Here is a 12,355-nt window from a genome sequence, read left to right on the forward strand (position 1 = left end):
ACTCTCTCTACCTTGTTCCTCTAAGGTGCACCCTGCAAAAGCTAATTCCCAAAAAGAGAGAATGGGGTACAGGAAAGCAATATAAACAACCCCTTTGTGTAGCCAGCAAAGGCAGGGAAGAGAATGTTCTAGCCTTCTGAGTGGCCACACTGACTAATCAGGCTGAAACTCAGGAGAGACATGCAGCCTCTTTTCAAACTGACTGAGATAAACTGAGTACTCCAATCACCTTAAAACCACCATTTCATTTACTAGCAATAGTTGCAGGTTGTTAATTTGAACACATTTGTCACCCCAGATTACCACATTTGAATAGGTGCACTAGTGGTGACTTGGCCACAGAGTCACATCAGCAACATAATATGAAGGTCTTTCGCCTGAAAATAGTTTACTTCTTGATAGATATATAGAGTCAGGAGTTGGGCATTTATATTTTTTAGGGCGAATTTGCAAAGAGCAGCCAGCACACATGAAGTCAGTCATGTGATTACAGCTTACTGTTGAAGTTGGTAGAGATGGAAAGTTGGAAAGCACATACCTGCATGAAGAAAAGTGGCATAGAAATTCTAATTCAGTGGCAATACTAATGAATGCTTTGGTTTCCTAAGGAGAAAACATTAATTTTTCTTTCCAATTCATAATGGAAACGTCTGATAAGAGTGTTTCCATAAAGATCCTCTCACAAACCAGGAAATCTCACTATAAATTATTATTTCTACTTGTAAAGGACTTAATTTTTACAAGAGTAGGATACAAACTATTTTTATTTGCATATTTATCCCTTATGATGCAAATAAGAATTTTTCCATTCTAGAAATGTTTCCACTCCACCCCTGGGCAGCAGGTCCTTCCTCCTCTTGTCACTAGGCAGGTCACGTGTCTTGCTTGCACAGCACTGGACTGAGGGTTCGTCTCCTCTCACATGATTGCATTAAACTCATTACGTTACTTCCTGACCATTTGTAGTCAATAAGAAAATGATATAAGTGTATACATTACTCTAGTAACATCCTTAGTAGGTTTCCCTATTGCTTCAAGAGAAGTGGTTTGCGTTGTTAGAAAGTCACTAATACTCTGGAAACTAGAATGAGTTCACCTTTTGATTCATACTTAGTGATCACCAAAAGTAATTTCTCAGTTTTTTGTTTGTTTATTTTTGCTGTTGTTTTTCCTGTATCAGGAAATGTTGCTATCCTGAGAAATAGCCAGTAGGATCTGGATCTGGCCATGCTTACTCTGAACAAATATTAAATACCAGTTCTGTTAATAAGACTCAGTGATAGAAGACTGCAAATTTCTATACATGCAGATTGAAAATAATTTATATACAGATGGAAATTTTCAACAGGACGGGGCTCTGCCCACTTTTTCTACGTAGTGTTTAATATAGGTAGTTAATAATTTGGAAAAGTCATGCAAGATGATTTCTTGGCATATAAAACCCAAAGGGAGAAGCAAAAGGCATAGTGCCTGGGGAGATATGGCGGGTCCTGGCTCATCCCTGTATTATAGCACAACGTTCATCACAGCGACTGCCCTGTGCCAGCTACCTACACATCTGTAGTTGTAGTTCTCATGAAAACTCTCTGAAATATTATTAGTCCTTTATTAAAAATATTAAACAAATAAAACAAGGCTGTGTAACTTGTTACACAGAGTTACACAACTTTTAAGTGGCTAAGTCATAAATCAAATTCAGTTCCATCTGGCTTCGCAATCATCCTGAATTTCACTCTACCAGCTTCCAGGTTCCCAGAGGAGGTGCTTCCCAGTGGGCCAACCCCACAGAGCACCTTATTTGTCTCTAACGAATATATATTTAAATTAGAATAAGAAATGGCACATACATTAAAAGTGCTGGTGAAAACTATTCTGAATTCAGGAAATCTAAAGTGAAAAAAAAGAAAATTTGTGCAGATAGCTAGCTGTTTGATACATGATTTCATGTTCAGATGACCGTTCTCTCAAGTATTCAAATGATTACTGTCTTAGTAATGGGACCAACCCATGGCATGGTTTCTCGACCTCGCACTATTGACGTTTTGGACTAGATAACTCTTTGCAGTGGAGCCTGTCCTATGCATTGTAGGATGGATAGCCGCATCTCCGATGTCCACCCACTAAATGCCAATAGTACTGCCCCAGTTGGGACAATTGAAAATGTCCTTAAACATTGCCAAATGTGTCCTAGGAGGCAAAGCATCACCAGCTAAGAACTACTACCCAGACTATTAAGCTTCTCACTAAAGACATCTTTAACAGAGACTCTAGAAATGTCATGTGTTAAAGAGAAAAATATTAGAATTCACTTTGCTGTAGAATGAAAATCTAAGCACAATGATATCTGCATTTATTTTCACATGAAATACAAATCCTTTAGTGTCGATTCATACCATAGTTTACTGTCTTCTTCCTCCTTCACTAATATAAAGAAACTGAATTTCTGGAAGATGAGGCTAGAAAAGTTCATCATTTTTATACCGACACCCTAACAGGTGGTCTGCAAAGCCCTTCTTAGGTTTTATTCCATGTGTCCCCGCTGTTCCACTGTGAGGATAGAAAGAGCACATCACAATGCTTGAATTACGCAAGCAGGCTTGATACCCTCTAATGAACAAACCGTGTGGGCACAGGTCGAAACAACTGCTCCTTTGAAGAGCTGCACCAGCACCCTGTCAGGGAAAGGGGAGAGGCAGATAGAGGGACACTGGGCTTGCAAATAGAATGATAAATACGTTTCTCTGTACTGAGAGCACCTGTAATATACATACTAAATCCTGAAGCTAAATGGTTTGGACAAGGTCACCCAGTCAAAGAGTAGGGCCAAAGGCACTTGACCTAAAGCCTACTTTAATCTACTTGACCATCTCTCTTCACTAATGAGCACAGAGACCATTCCACTCTGCCACACTTACAATGATGTGGATTAATTTTCCGAAGAGATTCTACAAGGTCTTTTTTTATGTTTGCATTTCAGCTATATTGTATGTGATCCATTTCAAGTATAAGTGAATTGCAAGTGGAAAATTTCTGAGAGCAACTGAGTTGTACTTGACATTTTAGGGTCCTGGTAGCTGAGTAGCTCTCAAAAAGGTCATATACAGCTTTGTTGCACTGCAAAATGCCAAGGACAACTCCGTAGCAATTGAAAATTGAAAGGGAAATTATATTCTACTCCAAATCAGAAACATGGATCCTGAAGAAGGATCTTGGTTCTATTAATTATGTGAGGGGAAAATGGGAAATTGTTCTTTGATGCTAAAAAATTTTGCCTGGTAGGCAGTCATCACTTTGCATGATTTATGAATATAGTTTTACTACCAATCTATCTACACTATGCAAAGTGCTCATTTTGTTTCCTTGATTTGTTTTAAATCAAGAATGCTGACACCAAGAAGCACTGTAAATCCGTTAATTCCTCTATATTCTTGAAACTTAATGAACCTGTTCCTTTTCAATATTATAGGGAGAAAAAGGAAGGGAGAATACAATGTATGAAAGCAGCAGACTTCAAAAACTTTACACTAAAAATGAGTTATTTTGGGGGGTTGTTAACAAAAATTAGGTATGGTATAACAGAAATTGAATTAAGAAATCAGAAACATATCTCTGGAATAGAATCCATAGTTTACTTATGCACTAATGTTACATTCCTGGGGGCAGGAGATGGTGATGGTGGAAACAGCTCCTCTCTGATGTGTTATGCTGTGTGAAAAGTCAGAATGCTTGGCTGTATGCAGATATCCTAGAACTTTGTCCCATTCTGTGTGGGCTCCCCTCTTCATACAACTCAGGGTAACACCTACTTATATTTATATGTTTATTAAAGAATGTGATAAAGGATACAGATGAACAGTCAGATGAAGAGATATATGGGGTGAGGTCTGGGAGGGTCCCAAGCGCAGGAGTTTTCTGTCCTCATAGAGTTGGGTGTGTCACCTTCCCAATGTGGATATGTTTGCCAACCTGGGTGCTCTCAGAACCCCTTCCTTTTGGGATTTTATAGTGGCTTCTTCACACAGACATAATTAATCATTAACTCCATTTTCAGCCCTTCTCCCTTCTCAAGAGAATGGAGGGTGGGGCTGAAAATTCCAAGCTTCTAATCATGTCTTGGTCTTCCCGGAGACCAGCCCCATCCAGGAGTCCACACAGAGTTGCCTTGTTAGAACAAAAGACACATGTTACTCAGGAAATTACAAGGGTTTCAGGAGCTCTGTGCCAGGGGTAGACACTAATATATATTTTCAATTATCTCACAAAAGCTAACATGATTTCCCTGTGTCTCCCTGGTTTGTTTGCCTAGTCTCTTCAGCAGTATTTTCTTGAGTTTCTGAAATACTGAGTTGGGATTCTGCATCCTGCAATCTTCTTCCTCCCCCTGCTCCACATCCTTCTATTTTGGCTACATTGACACAGCCTGGATGTGCCAACATTCTGCTACCACTTCTGTGCTCTATCAAGAATTGGGGCAATTTAATGTTCTAATTGAATGGGTGGCTTTCTGGGAAATGGTAGCAATTCTATTTAATCTATTTGCATGAGCTAGAAAAAAAGAGAAAAGATCTGATGACTTTTATCCTGTGAAATGCAAAGAACTTCAAGAAAGAATTGGCTGATGAGACAGTGTTTTACTGATGTGGGAACGGGACAAACAACAATCAGTAGCATAAAGGAAGAGGCAAGCAAACACATCCCGGTGAAAGCGAAAAGGGAGAAATAATGAATGAAAAGCGACTTTGGCGATCTCACTTGCAGTTCAGTTTTTGCTACTGATTTGGGATGTGGGGCAAATAACCATAGCAGTTTTTAAATACTTAAATGAAAAAAAAAAAAAAAGACATTATAAACACTGGCTCCTCTCTACATCTAACACAAATGTTGTGAGAATAAATTAGATTGTGTTTTTGAATTAGAGAGAATTCTTATGAATTTTGAAGAGTGGTTTATAAGTTGGTGAGATAAATAGCCTTTAAAACTTCTTAGAAACTCAAGATTTCTAAGGTTTTTTTTAAGTTCCTGTGCGTGTGTATGACAAATTATACCATTGTCACGTAGCAAATTTACATAATACACAGAAATGCTTTATTATTTGGTACTTAATACATTTTAATGCAATTAATAAATACATAAATGAGGAGAAAAACCATCTAAGTTCTCTTATGCCTGGGGATTGATTAAAAATCTAAAGCAGCCATAGCCCCAAATTCCTTCTCTAATGAAATTAGGTAATCATTCATGATGGAAGTTTTATTTTTTGGAGAAATTGAACAGAAATGGTTCTGGCCATCAGCCATGAGGCCCAGTGGGAGGCAGGCATTACACACTCAACCGAATACAGGGAGAACATGTTAAACTGTGCATTCTAAATGGTGAAATTTCCGTCTTCTTCCCACACTCTGATCTCCCAGTGCTGGCAACTAGATATATAAATGTAGATTAGAGTTAGTTGGATTTTATTTCAGAAAAATTGGAAAGCATAGGAGAATAGATCTATATAAACTAATATTTTTGGGGTAATTCAGTGAAAGAGCTCATTACCTCCCCAGCACCCTACAACGTAGCCCACACGTTAACAAATAGAGTTTTTCACTTAGGATTTTGGTGTGTTGTTTTTAACCATAAAAATATAGCTGAGAGCCAGATATTTGATGGCAGTATTATGCACTCCAGGCAGCACAAACAACAAAGATAATAAAGACAGCATGAGAACTGGAAAAAATAAAAAAACCCAAATTAAAAATAAAAGCAAAATGAAACAGAAACAATAACCAAAATTTTGAATTCTACTGCCCCCCCACCCCCCCAATAAGGACAAAAGAAAAAGAATTGTACAAAGAAGAACAAACAGAGAACAGGAAAGAGCTCGTGGAAAACAAGGCCACGGCAGCCAACTGTAGGACAAGACACCGCGCAAAGAGAACCACACCACGGGAGAGTCTGTCCTTGTGGCCCTGAGAACTCCAGGATCAGGACAGAGAAGATGGTGCACCTCTTTCATGATTTCTAAAATATAACTAAATTATTTCATAGAGCAACATTTATGTCCTCTCTTTAAAAATTATTGGTATGGAGTAACCTTGTCAAAGAGCCAATAATGTTTTTGAGGTCACTATGACGTTCTGAGAATTTCTAATTACAGCTTCTCCCCTGCCTTAATAATCTAGATAATTGTTCCAGAACATTTTATTTTAGCTGAAACATTTTTTAATTTGTCATCATTTCTCAATTTTTAATAGTTTCTTGAACATTTTCTGCATCAGATTACTGTTAAGGTATAAGTATATTATACACTGGTAAATAACTTATATATACTTTCTCAATTTTCTTATACAAGTCTCTTGATACACACTGTTTAAGCAATAGAATGATTTCTTTTGAACCTATTAAGCACATATGAGTAACTATGTTACTTTTGGGTAGATTTGTGGTATATATATTTAAGTTTCCTGTTTCTGTAGCTGGTTTGGATTATTTAAATGTACAATCTGTTGCCTCTCAGCTTTAGTTATCACCCACAAATTTTGTTTGATTCCAAACATTTTGTTCAAAAATCTCTAATAAATGGTCACATTGTACTCTATTTATTTGCATATGTGTTGCCTAGAAACTCCTCTGAGATGGAGACATTGTTTTATTCCATAGTCTCAGTTCCTAGGATGGTATCTTAGCCCCAGAAGGCACTCAACACATTTATTTGCATGCATTGCACTGACGAATAAAAGTCATCTCCTAGACACTCTGGACTCACGGACTGTACCGAACCAGAGAGTTAACAAATGAGTCGAGTCAATACAACCTCTTGTGGTTATAGGTATAAAAATAGCTCTAGGGATTTGTCAGATTTTATTTAGATCCAACTGAGTAATGAATGAGAAGGAAAAACTGATGTCTAAAGTAGAGATCCTATGATAGATGAAGTGACTCTTAATCATTGGGTGAAGTGCAATTATCAGAGAATTTGTGGTTACATATCTGAGATTCTAGCATTCAAGCTGTTTAGATATTTAAAGTTATATTAAATGGAATTAGGAGCAAAAAGTAGAGTACCTACCTTCTTTTCTTATGTTGCACATTATTCATAGTTGAGCTTCCCTCTTGTAGAATTATGGAAATGTCAAACAGAATTTCGTCACACATGCTATGGTTTCATGTTCTTTGGAAAGTTTATCAAAATTATCCTTTTTAATGAAGAATTAGAAACCAGGCTCCTATTTATTAATTCTTTGCTTTATTCACTGTATTTCTAAATTTTAAAATAGGCCAATACAACTCACCTATGACAGGAAAATATCTTTTTTATCTTCGGGGTTTTAGATCCAACCAAAAAAGAGAACCACCCCACCCCCAAACACACACAAACAAACGACAACAAAAGACATTACCTTGAGCTATGTAAGGTGTGGTTTCTGCTTTCGGAGGGATATTTGTGGGTCGAGGCGTGGGGGCAGGAGGTCTGTTTATAATGAAAGACCGGCCTCCAAGTTTTTTCTTTGTACTCCTATTGGCCAGTATCATGTCATATTCACTGTCATCGATCTCAGCAAAGGTGTACGGGTCTTCCTCCTCCAGCTCCTTTGCAGCTTCTGTCTTTTCTTCCTCTCCTTCGGGTTCACCTCCTGTTTCCTGTTTTGCACTGGAATTGCACCAACTCTGACTTCTTTCCATTTGGCCTTCCAACATTTTCCCTGCTTACGAAATATTTAGATGGCTGTTACTCCTTGGTTATATGGAATATTTTCAATGTTCGTCTATGACTTGCTTGATCTTCTCCCCTAATAAATTTATATATTATACCATAAATTCCAAAAACAGAAAAGTGAGCCATGGAATTTACTAACATATCCTCCTGCAGTTTGTAATGGTTAATTTTGTTTAGAAAAAAATGTTTAAAACCTGGATTTCTTTTAAAACAGAAGCATATAAATAGTTTCTGCATAGTTTATGAATGATTTAATATCAGGAAATCAAGTTATAACATTAAACCTCAAATTCCAAATGCTTTGAAAACTTGTATGTTTCAAATATAATACTCTTATACTTTCAAGTATAATATTTTTCATTTGAAGACATTTTACCTTCCATAGGGTGTGCACTAGGTATTCTGACTAAAATTTAATTTCTCTGAAAATGACAAGGTTGAATAGCTAAAAGCTCTGTCATTTGGTTTCTTAAAGTAAGTCTCACTCTGATGATGACAAACTGACCTTCAAACTCTTGATTTCTACAAGCCAACATGACCCTTATTCTTAGGTAAAGAACACTGAAAATAGGGTTTATGACCTAAAAGATGGCATGGCTAATCAACGCCTTGAACATTAATTCATATTAAAATAATGAATACTCTTTGATGGTTTTCATACTTAGTAAAATCTTTACATATTTTTATAAAAATGTATTAAAATATTTTAGTGGCAGTTATTTAGAAAACAAAGATATCATACTTTGGTTAATGAACCAGTTGAAAATAATTTTAATGGCTCTCTGCCAGGCCCAGTCAATGAGAATTTAAAAAAATTTTACCCTTGAAAAATGTTTTGCTTAAAGTATTGCTGAAAATAATAAAATGGAAAAGATTTCAGTTACTGACCAAAAAAAATCATTGCTTTTCTGTATTGTCTGGAAGATTCAAGCATGTAAACTGGAGGAAGATTATTATTCTTTCTCTTGGGTGAAACTTTGACCAAAAAAATATTTAGTTTATTTATGACTATTTTAGTGGAAAAACTTAGGAGCTAAAGAGAAAGATGAGTTGTAGAGAAGAATAATAAAATATTATTCTGAAAAGATTTGGGAGGACTAGGCATATGAGGGGAGACTAAAATCATCTTCCAACAGTCCTTGATATGATTGTTTCAGTGAGTTTAACCCAAGTATACAGACCTACACTCCTATAACTAACTTTAAAATCACCGTGACTTGCCTTTTCCCCTAAGAATAATTCAATATTGAGATTCTGACTTCGTGACTTCTGTTTCACTGACAGCATCACAGGTGAAACCAGATTTAGTGTGTGGGAAACACTTTTACAGTGTTTTATTTTTAGTGTAATGTGTCAACTATCTTACTTTTATGAACTGATTTCCTGAACTGTTATCTTTGTTTCTCCACCCACTTCCCTTCCCAACTCTTTCTAAAGTTGGGCTTGCACTAGAAGTAATACATTTTACATTTTATTTCTCAGTGTATCAGATGGCACTTTTCATGTCAGAGTGGGACCTGTACTTTCTCAACACAGGTTGTATATTAGCAAATAAAGATTAAAATAAATCACTTCTATAATTTCAATTTTTGAAATAATTGGAGCAAGAGTGTATAACACATAAAAGAATCCATAAAGTCCCAGGAGACTTGTTTAGAGAAGTAGTTGACACATTCTAATTACAGGCTCTAAGGTCTTAGGTCTGAGTCAAAGAGGGATCCTAAGTGATGGCTGCCTTGTAAGTTTGTTGTAAAGTTAAAAAGAGATAATGAGCTATTTGCAAACTGAAAGGTGGTCTGTAGTGTTCTATGTTATTGTTTTCTACAGTGGACATGTCCATAAATCCATGATGGGGAATTTGATTCTTAGGGCATTGATGACAATCACTTGAGGACATATGGAAGCTACTCTTAAAGCACAATTCCTTTAAGTTATCACTAACTAAAGTCAAAGAACCCATGCAAAGTCTCTGGCCAAAAAAAAAAAAAAAAAAGGTGGAAGTTTTACTTTCAAAAACAGTAATCAAAGTATTTTAAGAAAAAATATTAGCATTTTATTTTCCATTTACTGCCAATATCAGCCCTACGAAAAGATGAGACTAAAAGTAACACTACAGCCTGGCTGGTGTTGCTCAGTGGTTGAGTGTTGACCTATGAACCAGAAGGTCACCCTGAGATTCTCAGGGCACATGCCCGGGTTGCAGGCTCATCCCCAGTAGGGGGTGTGCAGGAGGCAGCCGATCAATGACTCTCTCATCACTGATGTTTCTATCTCTCTCTCCCTCTCCCTTCCTCTCTCTGAAATCAGTAAAAACATATTTAATAAAAAGTAACACTACATATGAAATGTAAAAACAGATTTTAAGTAAAAGGAGTGAGTTTTTGTTTTATTTTGCTTTTTATATTTGGTACTTTTCAGAAAATATATTAACCAAAATTACACTTCTAGTGTTAGATTTTTGGTGAATACTCTGTGTAGAGCAATTTTAGACCTCCTATTCAACACATCATATATAGAAATGTCCATTAGGAAAAAATATAATTTAACATTAGCTCCTTTAAGAGCATTAACCTGATACGAGACAACTTTGCCTCTTAACAATTAATTTTAATACTTTTATGAAATTATTCCCATCTGTTAAAATGACAAAAATATACCAGAATTTTGATGTGAGTGTATTACTAATCTATGTCCCTCTCTCCACTCCCAAGATTGCTATACCTGCATCATTGATTTATCTTAATGGTCTATATGAGCTGGGCACATAGTAGGTAATCAATACATGCCTGTTGAATGAGTGAATGGATCAGAGGAATGCCCATGAGGTTTTTCTACTTTCCATTAAGCAGTAGTTTCCAGCTCTAAATACAGACAAAAACCTTAGTACAAGGTAAGCTGATCAACTTGAACTTTCATAGAAACAGGGTCTTCAAGGACACAAATGTTAAGTTTCATGGCTTTAAAATTTACTTTTTAAAATATTGTTTATATACTTTATAACTTTCTATGACTTGACAACTAAAGTATTGTGACAAATGGGATTTTAATAATAGAGGTTTCTTTCATCTTCCTTATTACATTTTCTTTGTAAAAATATTTCAGATTTTGGAAAGTAAATATAAAATACGAATCAAGAAAGTGGGTGAAAAGGAGTGATTATAAGTGAACGTGGAGCTGGGAGTTTGTCAGCCTGTTGCACACTCCAGGCCAATGCGGCCGCTATGGAAGCTCTTCTTGATGCCCCCGCCCCTTCTCCCCCATTGAACGCCTTCATCCTGCATCTGGGAGCAAATAGTCACTGTCACGTACCTGTTCCCCCACTTAAGCATATACACAGAGCGCTCTTTGGCTTCCGTCTCAATGCAGTGAATGACAAATCCTCTGACACTTGCTCCCCTTGGAGCTACCAACTGACCGAAACGCCCAAGGTCATTTTTAAATCTGTGCTCCATCAGCCTTTCCCTTTTGCTGGAAGACTAAGACTATTTTTCAGAAGCAAAGTTGTCATTTACTTTTCCATATTACTTGAGGTATATTTCATGGGAAGAATTTACAGACTACTTCCTTGTTTTATTTTTTTACTTACTTAAAGCTTTGCAATGAGATGTTCCAGGAGGAAAGAAGGAAGGGAGGAAGGGTGGAAGGAAGGGTGGAAGGAAGGGCGGAAGGAAGGAAGGGAGGGTGGAAGGAAGGAAGGGTGGAAGGGAGGAAGGAGGAAGGAAGGAAGGAAGGAAGGGTGGAAGGAAGGGTGGAAGGAAGGGTGGAAGGGTGGAAGGGTGGAAGGAAGGAAGGAAGGAAGGAAGGAAGGAAGGAAGGAAGGAAGGAAGGAAGGAAGGGTGGAAGGAAGGAAGGAGGAAGGAAGGAAGAAAGGAGGGAGGGAGGGAGGGAGGGAGGAAGGAAGGAGGAAGGAAGGAAGGAAGGAAGGAAGGAAGGAAGGAAGGAAGGAAGGAAGGAAGGGTGGAAGGAAGGAAGGAAGGAAGGAAGGAAGGAAGGAAGGGTGGAAGGAAGGAAGGAAGGAAGGAAGGGTGGAAGGAAGGAAGGAAGGAAGGAAGGGTGGAAGGAAGGAAGGGTGGAAGGAAGGAAGGGTGGAAGGAAGGAAGGAAGGAAGGAAGGAAGGGTGGAAGGAAGGAAGGAAGGAAGGAAGGGTGGAAGGAAGGGTGGAAGGAAGGAAGGAAGGAAGGAAGGAAGGAAGGAAGGAAGGAAGGAAGGGTGGAAGGAAGGGTGGAAGGAAGGAAGGGTGGAAGGAAGGAAGGAAGGGTGGAAGGAAGGAAGGGTGGAAGGAAGGGTGGAAGGAAGGGTGGAAGGAAGGAAGGAAGGAAGGAAGGAAGGAAGGAAGGAAGGGTGGAAGGAAGGAAGGAAGGAAGGAAGGAAGGGTGGAAGGAAGGAAGGGTGGAAGGAAGGAAGGGTGGAAGGAAGGAAGGGTGGAAGGAAGGAAGAAGGAAGGAAGGAAGGAAGGAAGGAAGGAAGGAAGGAAGGAAGGAAGGGTGGAAGGAAGGAAGGGTGGAAGGAAGGAAGGGTGGAAGGAAGGAAGGAAGGAAGGAAGGAAGGAAGGAAGGAAGGAAGGAAGGAAGGGTGGAAGGAAGGGTGGAAGGAAGGGTGGAAGGAAGGGTGGAAGGAAGGAAGGAAGGAAGGAAGGAAGGAAGGAAGGAAGGA

The 12,355-nt window shown here is 38.1% G+C and overlaps 1 protein-coding gene across 1 annotated transcript in view; it reads right to left on the minus strand.

The window, feature by feature from the left end:
- The window catches only part of BANK1 (B cell scaffold protein with ankyrin repeats 1), a 249,140-nt gene that overhangs the window by 36,387 nt on the left and 200,398 nt on the right, over nt 1-12,355 (minus strand). Inside the window, exon 9 of the mRNA XM_087816091.1 lies at nt 7,386-7,688. Within this exon, the coding sequence (XP_087672217.1) occupies nt 7,386-7,688 (303 nt within the window). The remainder of the gene's footprint in view (nt 1-7,385; nt 7,689-12,355) is intronic.

The sequence above is a fragment of the Miniopterus natalensis genome, chromosome 1, assembly GCF_054644295.1.
Source record: "Miniopterus natalensis isolate mMinNat1 chromosome 1, mMinNat1.hap1, whole genome shotgun sequence".
Taxonomy (NCBI): Eukaryota; Metazoa; Chordata; class Mammalia; order Chiroptera; family Miniopteridae; genus Miniopterus; species Miniopterus natalensis.